The 19,044-nt window shown below is 39.0% G+C and overlaps 1 protein-coding gene across 1 annotated transcript; it reads right to left on the reverse strand.

Moving 5' to 3' along the window:
• Positions 1-14,081: 14,081 nt before the first annotated feature.
• TMEM74 (transmembrane protein 74) lies at positions 14,082-17,676 on the reverse strand. Its single transcript, XM_043601607.1, has 2 exons — positions 17,566-17,676; positions 14,082-15,518 (listed from the first exon to the last, which is right to left on the reverse strand). The coding sequence occupies exon 2, from the start codon at positions 15,126-15,128 to the stop codon at positions 14,211-14,213; it is 918 nt and encodes a 305-aa protein (XP_043457542.1). The 5' UTR covers positions 15,129-15,518; positions 17,566-17,676; the 3' UTR covers positions 14,082-14,210.
• Positions 17,677-19,044: the final 1,368 nt, after the last annotated feature.

Genomic DNA, 19,044 nt, shown 5'->3' on the forward strand with positions numbered 1-19,044 from the left:
AATTTTGTGCCAGGGGGTGTTTCTTTTTATAAATTAATACCTAGACTTTATTTTTATCAAGTACTTCATAATAATGATCCAAAATTCTTCACTCTCTTTTTATTTTGTTTAATAGAAACCTCAAAGTTAACAAACTTATTGTGGGTTATTGACTAATATCAGGTATCTAGTTTATATTCTCTTATCTTCCTTCTGATTAATTTTGACTTAATCTTTTACTGTTAATTTTGGTTTAGGATCATTAATTACATTGATCTTCTCTGAAATAGATGAAGTACAATTACAGTTACCATACATCCTAGATTTTACAGGGACATTTTGATTTCAAGTGGCATTATTCTTTTACCTACAGATGATTAATTGAAATCTAATAATATACTTCCATATTCTTATATTTATAAAGTTCTTCATGAAAATAAGTTCACTGACCATTAAATATTTGAAAGACCCTGGCTTCCATTTTGGGTCAACATAGCTTCATATCATAAATAAGCTCAACCTCATTCCACTACTCCAGACCCATATTTCCAGCGGCCATTAGCCATCTTCACTTGAATGTGCCCCACATACTCCAGAGACAACATATCTTTTCCACCAAACCCAGTACTTCTTCCTGTACTTTTCAAACCTTGATTACTGTTAAATTACCTAAGCAGTTTCTCTCACTCTCTCCACCCTGTTCACATTAATCATCAACTTTATTTGTTTTGATCTTTCAAATGCCTATGTTATTCCCTTGTCTCAGTCTCTTCACTTTGCTAGTTCATCATTATTCCTTGGCCCCTTCCTGTTGCTTCCCACCTGTCCTCTACTCCAGCATCTGAGTTTTCTTTCTAAAACTGACTTCTGATTATGCCATTTTTAAAAGAAAATATCAGTAGTTCTTCCATTATCTGTAGAATATAGTTCAATTACATAACCATGACAAATAGTTGTCTTCTACCCCAATTTCCACTATTTACTCCTTTAACACACTTGTTTGCAGCGTTCACCCCTCATCTACCCCTGCTTCCTTCCCCTGCCCATATCACAACTCCTTTCAAGGATCACTTTCCTAGTATTTCTGGGAGAAATTATAGGTGAGTCAGTACATACCACAGCCTGCTTTTCTTCTGCCAGCAACTACCTGCTGCTGTTAGGCCTGGCTCAAACTTTCATTTGCTTCCCTAAGATCATGGAATTCTGGAACAGCCAAGGAGCCTGCCTCTAATGCCAAGGGGCCTGCTCTTCCCTTCTCTGCCCCATCCTTGAATTCTCCATGGTTCTACAAATATGAGGTTGTTATACATGGCTGACTTGTATGAAAGGTTTGAAGACATTAAAAGAGAAGGTACAGAATAATTAGGAACAGGGAATAGCTTCATATTAAATATGTAATATCACTGATCTTCAAAATCCTAAAGCCATCTTTGCAATGGGGAATTTGTCAACAAGTAGACTTTCCTTCTGAAGCCTATGACTTTCTTGGGCCCTCTCCCTCTGCCCTTTTCTCCCTCTGTCCTTCTCTTTTCTCCCTGGATGGGTATGCCTAACTTGCAAGTTCCTCATTATTTATTATATATAATAAAGTAATTATATATATTATATATAAAGTATTTATATTATATATAATTTATTATATATAATAAAGTAATACTTTCCACCCTCTCTCCCCCTCAGAGGGGGAAGTTCAACCTGTGAGTAAAAAGCTACAAAATGGGTCCACTGTTATAAAATGGAAAAATTCCTTTTTTAAAACCAGTATGGTTTAGCATAGTGAGAAAATAAGTAACTTTTCTAGTAAACTATTTTCTTACTGCAGTTGGATAGAACTTGACAATAATAAAACCAATTTCTCAGATAATTATAGGCCTCTTGGCAAGTCAGAATATTTTTTGATTGTGAAACAGATAATATCCCTTTTTCCTCTGACGTATGTTCTGACATAAAACCTAAACTCACAAAAACCTCATAAGACGAGGAAGGAAAACTGATGAATACAGTTCAGCACAAATAATGCCATCTAGCTACCAAATAAATTATTCATTGTAGCTATTTATATGGTGTAATTCCTCTACTTACCTGACAATATGCTGACAAGTTCTTCTCTTTACTATATTTTTCGTCAGTCGACTTATTCAAGTCTGAGAAGAATGATAAGAGAATAATTGCCTCTCTCTCTCTCCTTCAAAGTTGTGTAGATTATGTTCATTATTCTAAGTTGTAGACAAAAATATTAAATTATTATATTTACAAGAAGGACAGTCTTGTCTCTGTGACTCCTTTAAAGGATGAGAGTATAAATGTAATTAGGGAACAAACTGGGTCACCCTGGTTCATTACTTCATGAATCACCGAATCCTAGGCCTGGCAGGGGACCTTGAGAGACACCCTCCCACTCTCAGCAAGAAGATATCACCAATCCCATTTTCATGGCCCTATTGAGAAGTTCTCACATTTTGCCTTCCAAGTCATTCCGGCATAATAATCCTGGATATCAGGATGGATAACTGAATTCTTCATGTTGCTTTCTTCCCCACCCCCCCCCAGGAAGCATCATGCTTTTTTTTTTTTTGAAAGAGAGGGAGAGAGAGAGAGAAATAGAGAGTGGGAGAGGGACAGAGAGATGAAGAGAGAAAGAGAATCCCAAGCAAGCTCTGCACTGTCAGCACAGGACCCTATATGGGGCTTAAACCCACAAACTGTGAGATCATGACCTGAGCTGAAATCAAGAGTCGGTCACTTAATGGAATGAGCCACCCAGGCACCCCTACATGTTGCTTTCTTATCTTCTTATATTAGCCTAGGGAAGTCAAGATCTAAAAATAAATTGTTATTTTTTCCAATAAAAATTATTTTATTTTATTTTCTGGTTCCAAAACTTTTTCACTGTCATAGTACAGTTAAGTGCATGGGCTCAAACCCTACTTCCACAACTTACTAGCTGTGTGACCTTGAAGAATTTTAAACCTTTATGTGCCTCATTTTCATCATCATTAACATTGAAGTGACAATGGTAGCTACCTTACAGAGTCCATATGAAGATTAAATTAAAGGAGTTCATAGTTGTAAGTGTCTTGAATGAAAACTGGCATATAGTAAGTATTATAAAAATGCTTGTTAAAAACTAAAAGCACATTTATAAAGAAAAAGAGAAATTCAGGAAATACAACAAAAGAAGCAAATTACTAATAACCTTACTCTAGAGATAGCTATTTACATTTTAATGTTCCTTCTTGTCATGTGTACATATAAACTACATACCTAGCACATAATTGGGATGATGCTGTATTCGAGAAAAGGCCCTGTATCATGAATTTCTTCACTTAATGTTACATTATGAGCACTTCTCCATATCCTTAAAAATCTTTGAAAAGCTTTAGTGGTTTTACAGCAATCCTTTTATGAGCTTACCTCATCTCAACAATCCCTCTATCCAGCTATGAGATTGTTTTCAGTGTTTCACTTTGTAGCTAAAGCAGCAGTAAATATCTTTGTAAATCAACTTTTATCCATCTCCTTGAATATTTCTATTCTAAGTTTTCTTGAAGTGGGATACTGGGGGAAAGAACATTTCGAAGATTCCAGGTACATACTATTAATTTGTGTTTCAGAAAGAAATGTATTAGTCGATGCCCCTATGAAGCTATGTATGAAATAATATCTTTCATGGCAACATTAAGCATTGCTTTTTAAAAAGGGGAAAAAATGTTCCCAATTTGATACAATAAAAATTGTATCAGTTTTAATATTTTAAATTGAATGTTTTCATTCCTGGTGAAAGTGAATGTTTCTGCATTTCAGCTGTTAAAAACTAGTGAATTTTTCCTGAGACATGCCTTAGCCTTTGGCTCTGCAAGTAGAAGCCATTGTTCTTTTACATTTTACCTTGTGTCGTGGTTTCTAACTTTAATCCACTTCGTGGCTCTCCTCTAAAGGATTTTTCCTTTTTTGGGTTCTTCTCTTATCCTGGAAACCAGGATAAGAGGCTACTTTAGTATTGGGGCCAGACTACTCGTTTCTGGCATAATGAGAGAATTCATCATGTTTCTATTTCTGCAAGTCATGAGCAATCAAGTGGTTGGTACGAGTTAGTATTGATCTGGGTACTACGGAGGTAAGAGAGGGTCCTTGCCCTTCCAGAATTTAAAGCTTAATTGTAAAGAAAACTCTAATGCATGAAACAATTAGTGATCAATACAAGGCAGCCTACACTGAGTGAATTTTAGAATACAGATACTAAGTGCCATGGTCATTTAAAGAAGGGAGAGATCAATGATGATGTGAGTAATCATCAGTGAGGTTGGCCTTGGCAGAAGGAAGGATAGGCAGTTGAGGTGAAAAGAACTACAGAAGTAAATGACAGCCTATTATAGATACACAGAGCATGGATTTTTGTGTCAGACCCAGGTGGGAAGTCTTAGCTCCACCATTTACTAGCTTTAAACTTAAGCAAGGGTATTAACCAGTCAAACTCTGGGTTTGAATCCCAACTCTGTCACTTATGAACTGTGTGTCAGAGCTAATATTTTGGGCAAGCTAATAGATTCAGTGGTAAATCTAACTTTGTTCATGAATAACATTATGGTAATCAGAGTACCTACCTCACAGGATTGTTGTGGGGATTAAATGAGCAAATGTGAGAACTGGGTCCTGGTACATTATAAGCACTCAGTAGTTTTAGCTTTCATCATTAACCTCTTTAGGCATCAATTTAGTAAATGTAATAAATCACTATATATGTAATCTATCACTATAGTAAATATAATCTATCACTAGTAAATGTAAATGATAATATACAAATGTAATCTATCACTAGTAAATGATAGTAAATGTAATCTATCACTATAATAGATAACTATGAGTGTCTTGACTGAGAACTAGATAGATTTGTAATTGCAAAGGAAAGAAAGAGCCTGGAACTGAATATTTTCCCCCAAATTATGATGAACATCTTATAATTTGAAGTGAAATGCTTGGCTCTTCCCTCAATGTCAGTTTATTTATTCATTAGCCCACATGCACAGACCTATATCTTCCTCCATTTGGGCTTGAAAGCCTTTTTCTCTGCCAGGCCCAAAGTCAACTCTGATTGAGGAAGGAAGTAAAAGGTATGCAACTTTCTTAACCACTTCAGTCAGGAAGTGACACCCATCATTTTGCTTACATTCCATTGGTGCAAATTAGTCATGTAGCCCCACCTAAGTGAAGAGTGAATGGGGAATTGTAGTCCCTGGTTGGGTCACTGCTCTCTAGCAATAACTTGACACAAAGCTGCCATGATCTCTCTCTTTTCCTTATGCACAGCATATAAACTCCCAAGGGGGATGACTCAAAGATTCATCCAGATATGTCATTAATGAACCTTTATGTTTCAGAGACTCTCTCAGCCTCATCTATGACTGTTTTGGACCTAGTATCAGTCTCTCCCAACCCTCTTTACTTCTGTTTGCAGCCAGGGAATTTTCCTGAGCTTACCACTTGTTTAAGGAATGATTTAACATAGGTGCTGGCTTTGTTCTCTTCCTTCTCTGGTGCACCCAGTTTCCCTACTATGGATCTGCTCAGCAGCAGGGGGCATCGCTGACTATGCCATTTAAGTATCAAGGGAAAATAAGTTCAATTTTTAGCAATTGTTCTTAATGTCATCTGTATTCCAGAGTAGTTACATTTGCTAATTTGGCAGAACATAGACAAGGTAAAATAAAATTCAAAGATAAATTCAGTATAAGCACACAAACTCTCTGGTCTGGACAAATGGCAGTGAAGAACAGCCTTTTGCCAGACTGCTCACTGAAAAGTATCTTTTAAGTTTTAATACTGAGAAATGTTAAAAACAAGAAAAACTTTTCAACCAAATAAAAGGATTTTGTTGGGCTTTTCTACGGCAAAACTCTTCTATTCAAAAGACAGAGTTTTCTGCCATATAACATTGGAGCTAATGATTGGAGCTATGGCTACTCAAGGTCTGGAGGCTTATGGTACAAGATATTAGCACATCATACTTTACAATTGAGGAAGACAGTTTTCAGATTGATTTTATGTCTTATGAAGAGAAATAAAATTTTCTTTCTCAGGCATGTCTATGATAGTAGAAATAAGAGACCTCCAAATGAATAGTTTCCACATAGATGATTGATAATGATGGAGGAGAGGAGGAGGCTAAGGAAGAGGAGGAAGGGAAGGAGGAGAAAAGAGGAGGAAGAGGTGGAAGAGGGAGAGAAGGTGAAGGAGAATATTATTTTTTATCATGATGATGACCCAGTTCAGTTATTTGTCAGCCAGTACTTAATCAACATGAACACAGCTCCCACGTACTTCCAAACACCTACGTTGTGCCATTACAAAGCAGCCCACTGAAGGGGCGCCTGGGTGGCTCAGTCAGTTAAGCGGCGGACTTCAGCTCAGGCCATGATCTCACGGTCCGTGAGTTCTAGCCCCGTGTCAGGCTCTGTGCTGACAGCTCAGAGCCTGGAGCCTGCTTCAGATTCTGTGTCTCCCTCTCTCTGACCCTCCGCTGTTCATGCTCTGTCTCTCCCTGTCTCAAAAATAAATAAACGTTAAAAAAAAAAAAACTTAAAAAAAAAAAGCAGCCCACTGAAGATAATGGTGAACCTAAAGATGGAATACCCGACAGGGTTCCCTCTCAGCCTTTGTCCCATTTATCATTTTTAAGTTTCATCCTGCAAGGCAAACACTATTATCCCTATTTTACAAATGAAGAAACTAGGTCTTGGGGCGCCTGGGGGCTCAATCAATTAAGTGTCTGACTCTTGACAAAAGCTCAGGTCATGATCTCATAGTTCAACAGTTCAAGCCCCCCATTGGGCTCTGTACTGACAGTGTGGAGCCTGCTCAGGATTCTCTCTCTCCCTTTCTCTGTCCCTCCTTGTGTGTGCACACTCTGTCTCACTCTCTCTCTCAAAATAAATAAATAAACTTAAAAAAAAAAAAGAAACTAGAACTCAGATGACTTGACAAGAGTAGAGGAGCAGGCATTCAAACTTCAAGTCATTTGTTTCCCTGATTATGAAGTTCTCATTATACCATGTGTTATGAAGACTAAGCAAGATACTACATGAAAGCTGAATGCCTGGCACATAGCACTCAGATGGGACTTTCTTCCGTCTTTGAGCTCCTTCCCGGAGAGTACATAAATCCTTTGAGAACTATTGTGCACACAGGAAGAATAACTACATTTTCTTTTCAGCTCTAAGGAAAGTGTCAGTATAAGCTTATCTGAACCTCGGTGGGGGAAGTGAGTAGGATGACTGCGAGTTTTGATGGGTTTAATTTGGTTTTATATTTTGAGAAATGGCTATGTTCTCTAAAACAAAATATTGGTACGATTGCCTTACAGAAAGAGTTTATTTCTCAAACCCCATGACTATTATTTGACTTTATAAAATGATGAATACAAAATGAAATAGCTAGTATAGAATTTTTTGTTGTTGTTGCAGGGGTAACATTCCTTCTAACCTGGAATAAGTAATGACTCTCTAGTGAAGTTGTCTTAGGTTTCAATCTTTTCTCTACTGCTTATTAGTTGTGTAACTTTGGCCAGTTATCTAATATTCTTGAGGTCCAGTCTTTTATTTTTAAAATGAAGGTAATAATTCTTAGCTTGCAGGAGTGTTGTGAGAGTCTAGTAAGGTATAAATTCCGTAACATATAGTAAGGAATTAAGAAAGTGCTTCCTCCTGCTCAGGAGTTCAAAGAATTGGGATTGGTATTTTAATCCCTTCATTTTTATGATAAAATAATACAACAAAATCATAATAGGTAATCTTAAAGTAAATTGGGATCATTTCCCTCGTTAAAAAGCACGACTGAATTTTATGTTTCTGGGAGTTTTTAGAATAGTTTGTTGTTGTTGTTGTTTTTCTGGGGGATTTTTTTGCCCTCAGTATAAAAATATTAAAAATAAATGGATCAAGCAGTCATCAGAGAATGCAGGAATTTTTATGTTGATACATAATATGCTTTAACAACACAAAGACCTTAGAAATTGTGGTGGTTATTAGTGTTTGCCAAACAGCCCTAGGTCTCCCCACTTCAGGGCACATGACGGACCTGCATTTCCTGGCCCGACTGGGACTATGTAATTAGTCCTAGCCGGCAAGTTGCCAGGAGGTCCAGTGCCTGTTCCAGACCATTCAGACTCTCTTCTTCCCTAGAGCCTGACAACCAGCAACATTGGAAAGGTAGCTAAATCAGATAGGGTCTCTAAGAGACTTCTTGCTGACCGGTAAGAGTCATATAAAAAAGATACTGTGGAATTGTGGCAGCATTATGTAGCTCATTCCAAATGATCAGAGGTGGTTAAAAAAAAAAAAAGTCTTCTAGCAAAAAGTACATAAAACTACATTATACATATATGTTTATTTATATATTGTGGTATGTGTGTGTGTGTGTATATATATATATGTAACTAGTTCTTTTCTTTTATAGTACATAAGAATCTTGATCCAATTTTTGTTTTAAATAAGTGGAGTAAATTATGAAGCTTCACTTTAAACTGCCCCCTTAGAAGTCTCAGCCTTGACAATACTAATACACAATAAGGATAACATTTCACTTAATAATATAAATTATTATTCATCCTTCAAATGAAAATGGAGATCAAAAGTAGATTAAGAGAAATTTAAGAGTAGGATCATAAGTTAATTTGATTTTTTTCATCTAAAAGCTTTCTAGATATTTGGATAAGTATTTTTTAAAATATCAATACCAATTCATGTGTTTTTCCCACATCGTGCAATTCACACTCTAAGTTTAATACTGAGTAAAACCAAATAGCTTTGACTATTTCGTACAAAGTAAAATAATAAAGTATGGTTTATATTGTTCAATGATATAGTAGCAAGAAAAAATGACATATTGGAGTCAGGGTAAATATCACTTGCAATTTTTTTGGACAAATAATTTCAAATATAATCTTAAAAGACCAAATCAGCATCACAGATTCATATTCAAACCAATAAAAGTTAACAAACACAATGAAACATCTTTATAAACAGTTTTATTTTAAAATGATATGACACACTTGCAATTAACACATAAGGCATCACATGCCCAAAGGAAAAGCCCATAACCTTAATAACTGCCCTTTCAGAATATTAAAACACATAATCAACATCAAATTATTTTTCTTGTTTGGCAAGAAAAATAAAATTAAAAGCATGATGAGAACCACAAAATAGAAACTCCCAATATACTATATAGTAATAATCCATCGTTGCATTCTTGTACATTTGTTCAGAGCCTGGGTAGGAAGCATAAAGATGGCAGTGGGAGAGTAAGACTGGCTCTTCCCAAAACAGGAAAATTGCTAAAACTTGGAGCAGAGGAAAGTACTGTCTGCTTCCCATATTTCCTTGAAATAAAACAAGAATTCATGGTAAAATAACTTCTAAATATGCCACACTCTTATGAGCCTGAAATTGAGTGGTTAAGAAAATAAATCAAACATCTGTGAGATGCTGACCAGCCAAAAGAGATCTATGTAATTATGGCATTTCATTCTGAGGTTGATTCTAAATCCTTAATTCATGACCTGTGAAAGACTTCTGTTATCCTTAAAGTCAACGTTAAGGCATGCCAAGTTTCCTATAAGAAAATTGTTTTAACAATAGCTTTGGGTATTACAGTTCTACAATTATAAAACATTCTCCTAATACATATATAGACTTGAGTAGACATAAACTTACGCATTAACAAACATAAACTACAGGTATTCTCTTAAATGTAAGCCACAGATTATTGAAATCACTTTTACATATTTAAAAGAACATCCCCCTTTTTACAGTGTCAGTGCACAAATCAGGCAAATTATTTCCCAAGGCTTCTGACCATAAAAGTTGGAAGGAGAGAATATTATAGAGTACTATGAACCATAAAATGATATAGCTGAAAGACAATGATATGTTAATTCTCTTTCTTATGAACCCTTTTATGCTGGGAAAAGCCAGTGAGACTTCATTATAATTCTTTTCATTGTAGTCATTCTTTATGCCCAGTTCTGGGAAAGGTCAAACCCCATTACAGAGAACTGTAAGGATCTGTCTTATTCCTTTGTCACAGTGGAATCTAGCTGGTGGTATTAAATCTTGCTGAATAGGTGAGCCATTGGTGAAGGTTGTGAATCTCTTTGGTCAGACCACATTTTTGTGGTGGCAGTAATTGCCGCAATGGAATCTGACCTTCAGATTGAAAAACCTTCTCCTACTAGATATATAGAATTTTTTTTTTCCTTAACTCTAGATGACTAATCCAGGTAAGGATTTGCATATGCCTGTCATTGCACATATGAAAGATGAAGGCTGAAATGTTTAAATGCTCTTGCCTAGAATTTTTGGCTGTCACAAGAAGCAACAAAAAGTAGAGCCGCTTGGGTTCAGACCCTAATTCCTGCCATTCAGCTGGCGTAGTGCTCACTCAGTCACTACCCTTACTCTGGAGGACAAAGGGAAGGCACAAATGAATTTAGTAGGGCAGTCTCTTTGTCTAAATTTGCACCTCAAAGGACATGTGCCAGCACTGGTCCAATTGGGTCCCTAAAACAAGTAAGTATGAGAGGGAGGTATTTTCAGCTAAGATATTTTAAGTAGCCATCAAAGCATGTGATACCAGTATCAGGCAAGTATCCAAGCCCCAATAAGGAGCCTTTTATTAAAGCCATTAGGAGGACCAGGGGCACCTGGGTGGCTCAGTAGGTTGCACGTCCAACTTTGGCTCAGATCATGATCTCACGGTTCATGAGTTTGAGCCCACATTGGGCTTGCCGGTATCAGCACAGAGCCTGGCTGTCAAAGTAAAACCCACTTCGGATCCTCTGTCCCTGTCTCTCTCTGCCCCACCCTTGCTCACACTCTCTCTCTCAAAAGTAAACAAACATTTAATAGATAGATAGATAGATAGATAGATAGATAGATAGATAGATAGAAGGATTAAACTGCCCATTAGCATATAGATCCCAGTAGTAATAGAGAAAGCTTTCTTTCTGGTACTCACCCCTTTGGACCGCATTACTGAACAATGAACTGCTTTACGATTAGGAAAGTACTTTAGTTTAGTTTTTTTAACACCTGATAAAAAGTTTAAGACCTAAACCACAGACCTCTGAAAAAGCTTTGCTGTTCCAGATCTAGCAATAAAAGGTTTCATGGACAATGACCAGCACCATGTTAAAAAGATAGATGTAAGCTCATAATCTCCATGTAGGATCCAAGACCAACACCATAGCTATCATCTGTTCAATGTGTGTAATATAATCACCTGATCTGCCAAAGTCCTTCTAAATAAATATATTTAGAGCCCAAAGCCTCTGTATCTGATTGGAAACAATAGTGTCTAAAGTCCAGGGCTTTTTGTTGCTTGTGTTACCAAGGCTTTAAATTCAAGTACTCCTTATCTTGAATTCAGGCACTGATAGGATCAACTAGGGCTATACAAGGGAATACTGGAGGAAAGCTGATTAAGGCAGTTATCTGAACTGTGTCAACACAGCACTATAGGAGATGTCCAGATGATTTCTGAATTGGTTCTTTTTGGAGTAATAGTCTGCCATCATATAAGTAGAGACTTGAAAGAGATGTGTCCTATATATGGACAGATTTAAATAGTGTTGAAATAAGTAAGCATTGATTACTATACTTCAATTTTAAAATTTTAAGGAAGGGAAGGAAGAAATATATTCTGACTTGTTAGGTCTTTCCTCATGCATGTCTTTTACTAATTGGGATACATATACAGATATAATAGGATGGATATATATATATATATATATTATATATATATATTATATATATATATACACACACATATATCCCTTAGATCACATCAGAACTGTATGTGATTTGGTAGCACTGGAAGATTCATTAAATGTTTCCAAATGAAAAGTTCTGGCTTTTTCTCCTTTATCCAGTTTTACATTATTGAAAAACTTCCTAACACTTGATTCTCAAACTTGTCCTCCTTCATGAGCTGAAAATCAGGCTGCACATTAATTCAGTTTAGCCTGCAATTTGGCTAATTAATCATGTTTCTCCAATAAATAAAAACAAAACTCAGCTGATCCCACTTAGCTTTTAAGAACAAGCATTATTTTTTTAACGTATTTTTTTTAAAGACACACAGCCCAGACCTACTCACTCATCCAAGGATATCATTACCTTATTGCCCCAACTTAATGTATGGTGGGGCCCAAGCAGGTTTGAATCTGATAATTTATAAACCTTCAAAATATTGAATTTATACTTCCAGTAAGCCAGCTTCAACATAAACCGTGACATGAGAATCACAATAAAACAAAAACTTTTTTCAAAAAGCACGATGAAACAGCAATAGAAAACAAAAATCACGTTTATGATGTTCCAATTATTTCCAAGTCAGTTAATAGCCTGTTATATAGAATAAGGTAATTCAGCTACATCTAGCTTCCTCTGATGTCCACGTAAGTTCTCATTTTTACCTAATAATTCTTTCACATGCCTGCCCTCTCTATTTTTACTATCTTCTGATCTTACCTTTTTGATTTTCATCTTAACCCTTAGTAACACACAGTGTACCTAACTCATCAAATCAATCTCTGACATCAACAGGAGCTCATTCACATAAACATCCTGACTCACACACTCTGCCAGCCAAAGTCACCCACATATTCCAGTCCTCAATAACAACAAAAACTTCAGGCATTAGAATTAGGCTTTAGAATCAATAAAGAAATCATGTTCTCGCTTACCCATCTCTGCCCTCCCACCCCAAATTCCAAGTTCCAGCCCTTTGTAAGATCCTGGTAATGCACTAATGGAAGTTAAAAGAGCTCTTGCAGTGGGAGGATGGAAATACCTCAAAGATTAATTGCAAAATGCAAGCTATTTGAGGCTCCATTTCCTACCCCTTCCCGAACCATAACTATACGGAGACAGTGTGTTAGTGTGGACACTGGATGTGTGTTTTGCAAAGTTGTGACCACTTTGCCCATCGTGCCTCTCACGGAGCAAGTGTAAACATCATGAGGCAAGGCATCACAGTTTCCGAGGGCCTGGATGAGGAACGGAGAGAGACACTTAGACCATGTTAGGAGGAGGCGAGTTTTCGTGAAGATGCAGTTCCCACTGAATCAGTTTCCTCTCTCTTTGTCACTCTTATCTTTTAATTTTTTGGCTGTGGGCTTAAGGACTGCTTCCATCCTGGGGCAATGGTTTGTTGCTTTGCCAAGAGTAAGTGATACCAATTTCTAAATGTTTCTAACAGTCTAGCTGCAATTGTATTGGAAATTTTCTCCAAACAATAACAAAATGTCACCTGGGTGTGTCTGAGCTAATCATGACTCTGACCTGCCTAGAGGTTTATAAGTCTGGAAATATATTAAAAATGTCTAATGCTTTGCCTCTCTGGTGTGAGAACCAGGAGACTTCAAGAGCCCGGGTAACCTGTGGGATAGCTAAACCACAAACAGAAAATGAAATTTATGTAAGCAATTAATTTTACTGTACCTAGAAAATGGGCATGCAACACCAGCTCATATCTGGCACTAACATTCTGGGTTAAATTCAGATTGGTCTAATAATGATTTATATATTTTTCTTTTCCTAGAAAGTTTATTCTAATGATTTAGTTACCACTTCTGAGTACAGGAATGATTATAAATACAACATATATATTCTTGCATTTTTAAAATAATCAACATCCTCAAGCTTCAAAATATTCAAATTCAAAACCCTATATTTTAATGTTCAGCCAAATTAGAGGAAGAAAAAATTTAGCAAGAGAATGGATAAGCACCTTTGAGAATTAAATGTAAGCCTTATTGTGTGATTAGTGCTTAGGTTCTTTTTCACAAAATAAGTTACTAATTGATCCTACTGTGTGCAGGACTTCTTAATGTCCAAAGAATACCCCATACCATGTTAAAAAATCATTTGTACGCTGGTTGTTAGAAATATTTTGCTATAGAAACAGAAGCTGATGGCCATTACAGATTAATTAATCTCAGCTCTTTACAAGGACAGGTGTAGCTGGTTGTAGTTTCTTAATGCATCTTAACACAGCTTTTCTTGTAAATAAAAAATACATATAGAACAAAAACACTCACTGGCTGTTGGTTTGTGAAATGAGCATTTCCCGACAAGCAAATAAACTGCACTGTTAATTTTAAGAAAAGTGGTTGGTTGGTTGGTTTTCACAGAAAATGCTAACGCAGACCGTCAAGAAGTTCACAACCAGAATTAACTCTGTACATCAAGAGCGTCTTCTTCTACCAAGGACAGTTCCAGGGTGTTTTCATTCGTGCCGGTTTTCATCCTGAAGTTGAAAGAACCGTAGAGTTTTGCAGACTCTTTGGAAGAGGCAAACCTGTTGCGACGATATAGCTCCCCCTTCCACATAGACATCATCAGCAAACAGGACAGAACGACCCCGCCAAGAGTGAGCAGGCAGAGTCCCGCAATCACACAGCGATCCAGGTGAGCCCCCAACCTTGCGCTCTCCTTCTCCAAGCGTTCCATCTCCCGGGCCGCCACGGTGTTGGGATCCACAGTCACTTCCCGTGGAACAATGTAAGAGATGATCACCAGCAAGATGCCAGTGACCAAGAACAAGATGGCACTGATGAAACCATAGTCAACTGACCTCCCTGAAGATGTGGCTTCCGAACTTACATCATCCTCATCTTCGGATATCAAGGATACGGCAGCCTCATGGGACCACTCGTTTGGATTTCCCCAGCCAACGTCTCCCAGGTGATTGCTCCCTTTTGCTGAAGGGGAGCATCGGTTCCTTTGCTCTAAGTTGACATTCTCATCCACACAGGTAAAAGAAGTTTCTAATTCCTGGCTGCAGCAGTTGCAGACTTTCCGCCCTGCTGTTATTTGGTTGTTCCCTGAGTTGAGAGGTCCTGGTGGCAAGGAGTCTGTCTGAATAACTCTGTCTTGCAAAGAGGAGGAGGGGGATGCTGGAGAAGGACTAAGTTTAGATCCTTCAATCTCAGCTGCTTTTGGTGTTGACATACAGTGTCTCTGGCAGCAGAGAGCAGCTTTGATGGCTGCTGCATCTGCCTGGCCATCAGGAGGGCCTCCTGAATGCCAGTCCCCAGCATCGCACAGGACAGCCTGGCTGCTCTTCTTAGCAAGGGAGTGGAGCTCCATCGGAGCTAGTCAGACATCCCCCAGCAGCTTCTGAGAATTCTGCCAACAGCAACACAGATAAGAACCCAACAAGAGCTAAGGCTGCACTACCAAGAGTATCGCTCCTGAGGTCCCCATCTCCTTTTCAGCCACAACTGTAGACACCTCAGCCCCAGTTCCTCTAAAAGGGGTAAAAGAAAGGAGAGGATACCTAGTGGCAAGAAAGTATGAAGAGGGCAAATCCTCTGACTTATCACCGGGATTAACACTGAGAAACTTAGGTCAGGGTAGAAAAGAAGCACAGAGGAAGTAGCAGTGTCTCTGAAGAAAGCATTGCCGTCACCAAGCCAAATTTATCCAAGGACTCACACATTACTGTGACAGGATCCCTCAAATAAGAAGGCAAGTTTCCTGTAGAGAGACACAAATGAGAAAGGCAGGGACCTTTTTTAGCAGAGCCGCGATTTTCTGGAGAACCTGGGGAAGCACACACTTCTCAACAATTCAGTTAAATTACGTTTACACTATCTTTGTTCAGAACAGATTCTAATACAGATTAGCTTTACAGCATCACCATGGACGAACAAATATGTCATCATCAGCTGGGCTTTATTGGAACTGGGGCTCAGCATTTTGATTGAGTAGCTGAAGTGGGTAAAAGATGGCTGGTTTAATCAGCCACCTTTCTTAAACTTACACCTCATACATCCAATGACCTTAGTCAACCAGCCCTGTATTTTCAAGACCCTTGCTTGTTCGTTGTGCTTTCATTCTCAGCCCTTGTGGCTACATGACACCAGCTTGTTCTGGACCCAGAAGTATGCAGACAACATGCCTTAACTGTGTGACCCCTGCCAAATACGAGGGGCCAGCCCACTCCACACCCTTCCCCCCAACACACCTACCTGCTCTGGGTACAGGTCTGCTACTCTTGCTCACTGCGTCTGAATGGGTCTGAGTTCATCTCCCTCTGCCTACTTTGCTAAGAAACATGCATGCCAAATTGACCATCTGAAAGTTTTTATTTAGAAGTAAACTGACAGTAAAAGACAAATTATAAACCCACAGAGTCAACAGTTTGTGAGGTAAGCAGGTGAGAAGTTATTTCCAAAGTTCCAAAATTACCTTTGGCACTTTGTATCCATGACATGCCCTTACCCCCACCACAGCACGGGACCTTTCTGTGATAGAACTTTGGGTTGAGTGGAAAACTGCCTATCTTTCTCTGCTTCTACCATCCTTTGCAGGATAGACTCCCTTTTCACTGTCACCAAGTACAGCAGTTTCAAGCAAAGGCCCTCTTTATTTTGCTTTCCAGTAATAATTGATTTAAACCATGGTTTGTGGGTTTATTATGCTCACAATCCACAGCTCCAACACCTGGTAACCCACACAGATGCACAAGTAAGGCTCACCTAATGGTCTACCTGGCAACTCACTTAAAATACTGGAGAGGGAATCCACATCCTTGCTGCTCTACGTTACAGTTTGTTTTGTTTTTTAAAAAACCACTTCTCCCCTACTACCAAAGTTTCTCTGTAGCTAAAACAGAAAAACAAAACAAAATACAAAAAGACCAAATGCAAAAAACATTCAAGTGAACCAGAACTTTCCTTTAGCAAGTGGATACGGATCTCTACAGCTGGATCCCTCCAGGAAGGAAGTGGTGACAATGTATTTGATCAATTCCTGAAATGAAAAATCATCTCGCTGTGCCCTCAAACATGAGGTTCTCTGATTAACTTTTGGCACGATTAACTCATCACATTGGGCTTTTTTTTTTTTTTTTTTTTTTTTGATTAAAATGGGCAGAGCTCCTCATGAGACTTCCCATTTATAACAGAGGGAATGAAATCTCCACTTAATTCCCGTCTCCTGCTTCCCTCTCTCTTTAAAGAAAAGATAGACTCTGCTTGTTCCATCGGAGATATACTAGCTGCACAGTCGATTCCCTTTGCAGCTCCGTAATCCGGGGCTTCCATCCTCAGTAGAGAAAGGATAATCCCATGGGACCAGCTAAAGGCTCTTTCCTTCCGTCTCCTGCCTCTCCGTCTCTCTGGTTAAGAGCGCGGTTAATGAAATTGCACCTCAAAGCGAGGGGACAGCACTTTGCCTCCTCCGTCTGCCATTAACTAAACATTAATATCTGCATTGGAACTAACTAATACGGGCGAGGCTGATCTGGGGAAGCGACCTCGGGATCCGTCCAGCGCTCACTGTGCGAGAAGAGCGCGCAGCAAGCTCCGGGAAGCGATGCTCCCTGCGAGATCAATCCATCCATTCCGGGTGAACCTCAGGGCGCCCAGAGTCCGGCTGCGTTCGCCAAATACCCCGAGGCGAGGCAAGCAAGCACCTAGGGCAGGGACGCGCTCCGCTGCTCCGCCAGGCTCCCGGGGGGGGGGGGGGGGTCTCTCCCTCGCCCCAGCGCCTCCTCCCGGTCCCACTCTCCGTCACTCACCCCTGCTTTGACCACCACGTGCGGCTGGAGCACCGCGCGCCTGTTCCTGCGCGGCTCCACGGGAAAGTCCTCCGATTACCAGCCGTGGCACTTGTAGCCTCAGCGCGCCGCTGGGCTCCACGGGGTGGGCAGCGCCTGCTGTGCCGGTTGGGAGGGGCGGGGCGGGGCACTCCTTCTTGCTGAGCATCCCGGGAGTTGTAGTCCAGGGGCGGTCTCCATCCGCGCCCTACCCCCACCCCGTTCTCTCTCACTCCTGGCTTTTGCCCTTCCTGAAGACATTCCCGCTATACCTTCAGACTCCTGATTGGCTCTTTGGAAGAAATCGCTGTGTCCTAAACTCAAGGTTGGGTCCTGCAGCCTCAGGTAAGGCTGTAGGATTATGGGGGAAGGAGTGTATATTTAGTTCCAACCCTGTGCCAGGCAGTATGCATATTTTGGCTTATTTAATAGAACAGATCTTCGAAGTAGATTTTATTAATCCTCATTCTACAGATGAGGAAAGAGGCTCAGAGGAATTGTTTCATCCAAGATTACAAAGACAATAAATGGTACCTAATAAATTTTATTCAGCAATGTATTTCCAAAGTCATTGCCTTGCCCACAAAATCAGGAGAAATATGACCATTGAGGGTAAGGGATTGTTCTTTTGCCTATGCATCCTCTGTGCCTAGCCAAGTGTCTGATATCTGTTGAATTATGAATAGTAATGACCCAAAGTAGCAGAAATTAACGTAAATAACACTTATTACTGCCATGTTCTCTTATGATTATTTCAGATACATTAACTTATTTAATATTCACAATTAATTTTTAGAGTCCTACAAAAAAATTTATCATTTTTACAGGAGAGGAAACTGAATTACAAAGAAGCTGAGTAATTTGTTCGAAGTTGTAAGCTTGATACTCAACAGAGGTGGGGCATGAACTCCAAAAGGTTCTAAGCATTATGCAAATTGAATGAATGGAAGAAAGACCAGAAGGTAAGAAAAGAAAGGGTTGGGAATAAAGGAAATCTGTAGGTGAAGCTACTGAGTTATGACTTTCAAGATAGAGCAGAGTAACTTCTTTGGATCACCCACCTTTGTAACCATAGTAGATTGCAGCAGCCAACAGCCAAAAGGAATGTGTGATTTGTGGATCATCTCTCAAGTTTTCGGAGTCACCTTTGGGACTATTGTAGGGTTATTGATTGTTTTCATCTAAGGGAAGCAAAAGAATGGCTGTAATGTAACTTTTTGCTACTTGTGAGTAGCTCACATAAACTGTGGTTGCTTGCTTTCAAGTGAGAAGTAAATCTCCTATAATGACACTTTTGTTGGTTTTCCTTTATAGTGATAGAATCCATAGTATCATAGTTCCAGGGACTTCACAATCCAGCCACTTTAAGATCTTTTTTCCCCATGACTCCCTTTTAGCCGGTTAGGCCCATTTGTTGATAAGCATGCCTTGTGTATTTGTGGTTTCTTCTCTGTTGCTTAT

The sequence above is a fragment of the Prionailurus bengalensis genome, chromosome F2 (assembly GCF_016509475.1).
Source record: "Prionailurus bengalensis isolate Pbe53 chromosome F2, Fcat_Pben_1.1_paternal_pri, whole genome shotgun sequence".
Taxonomy (NCBI): Eukaryota; Metazoa; Chordata; class Mammalia; order Carnivora; family Felidae; genus Prionailurus; species Prionailurus bengalensis.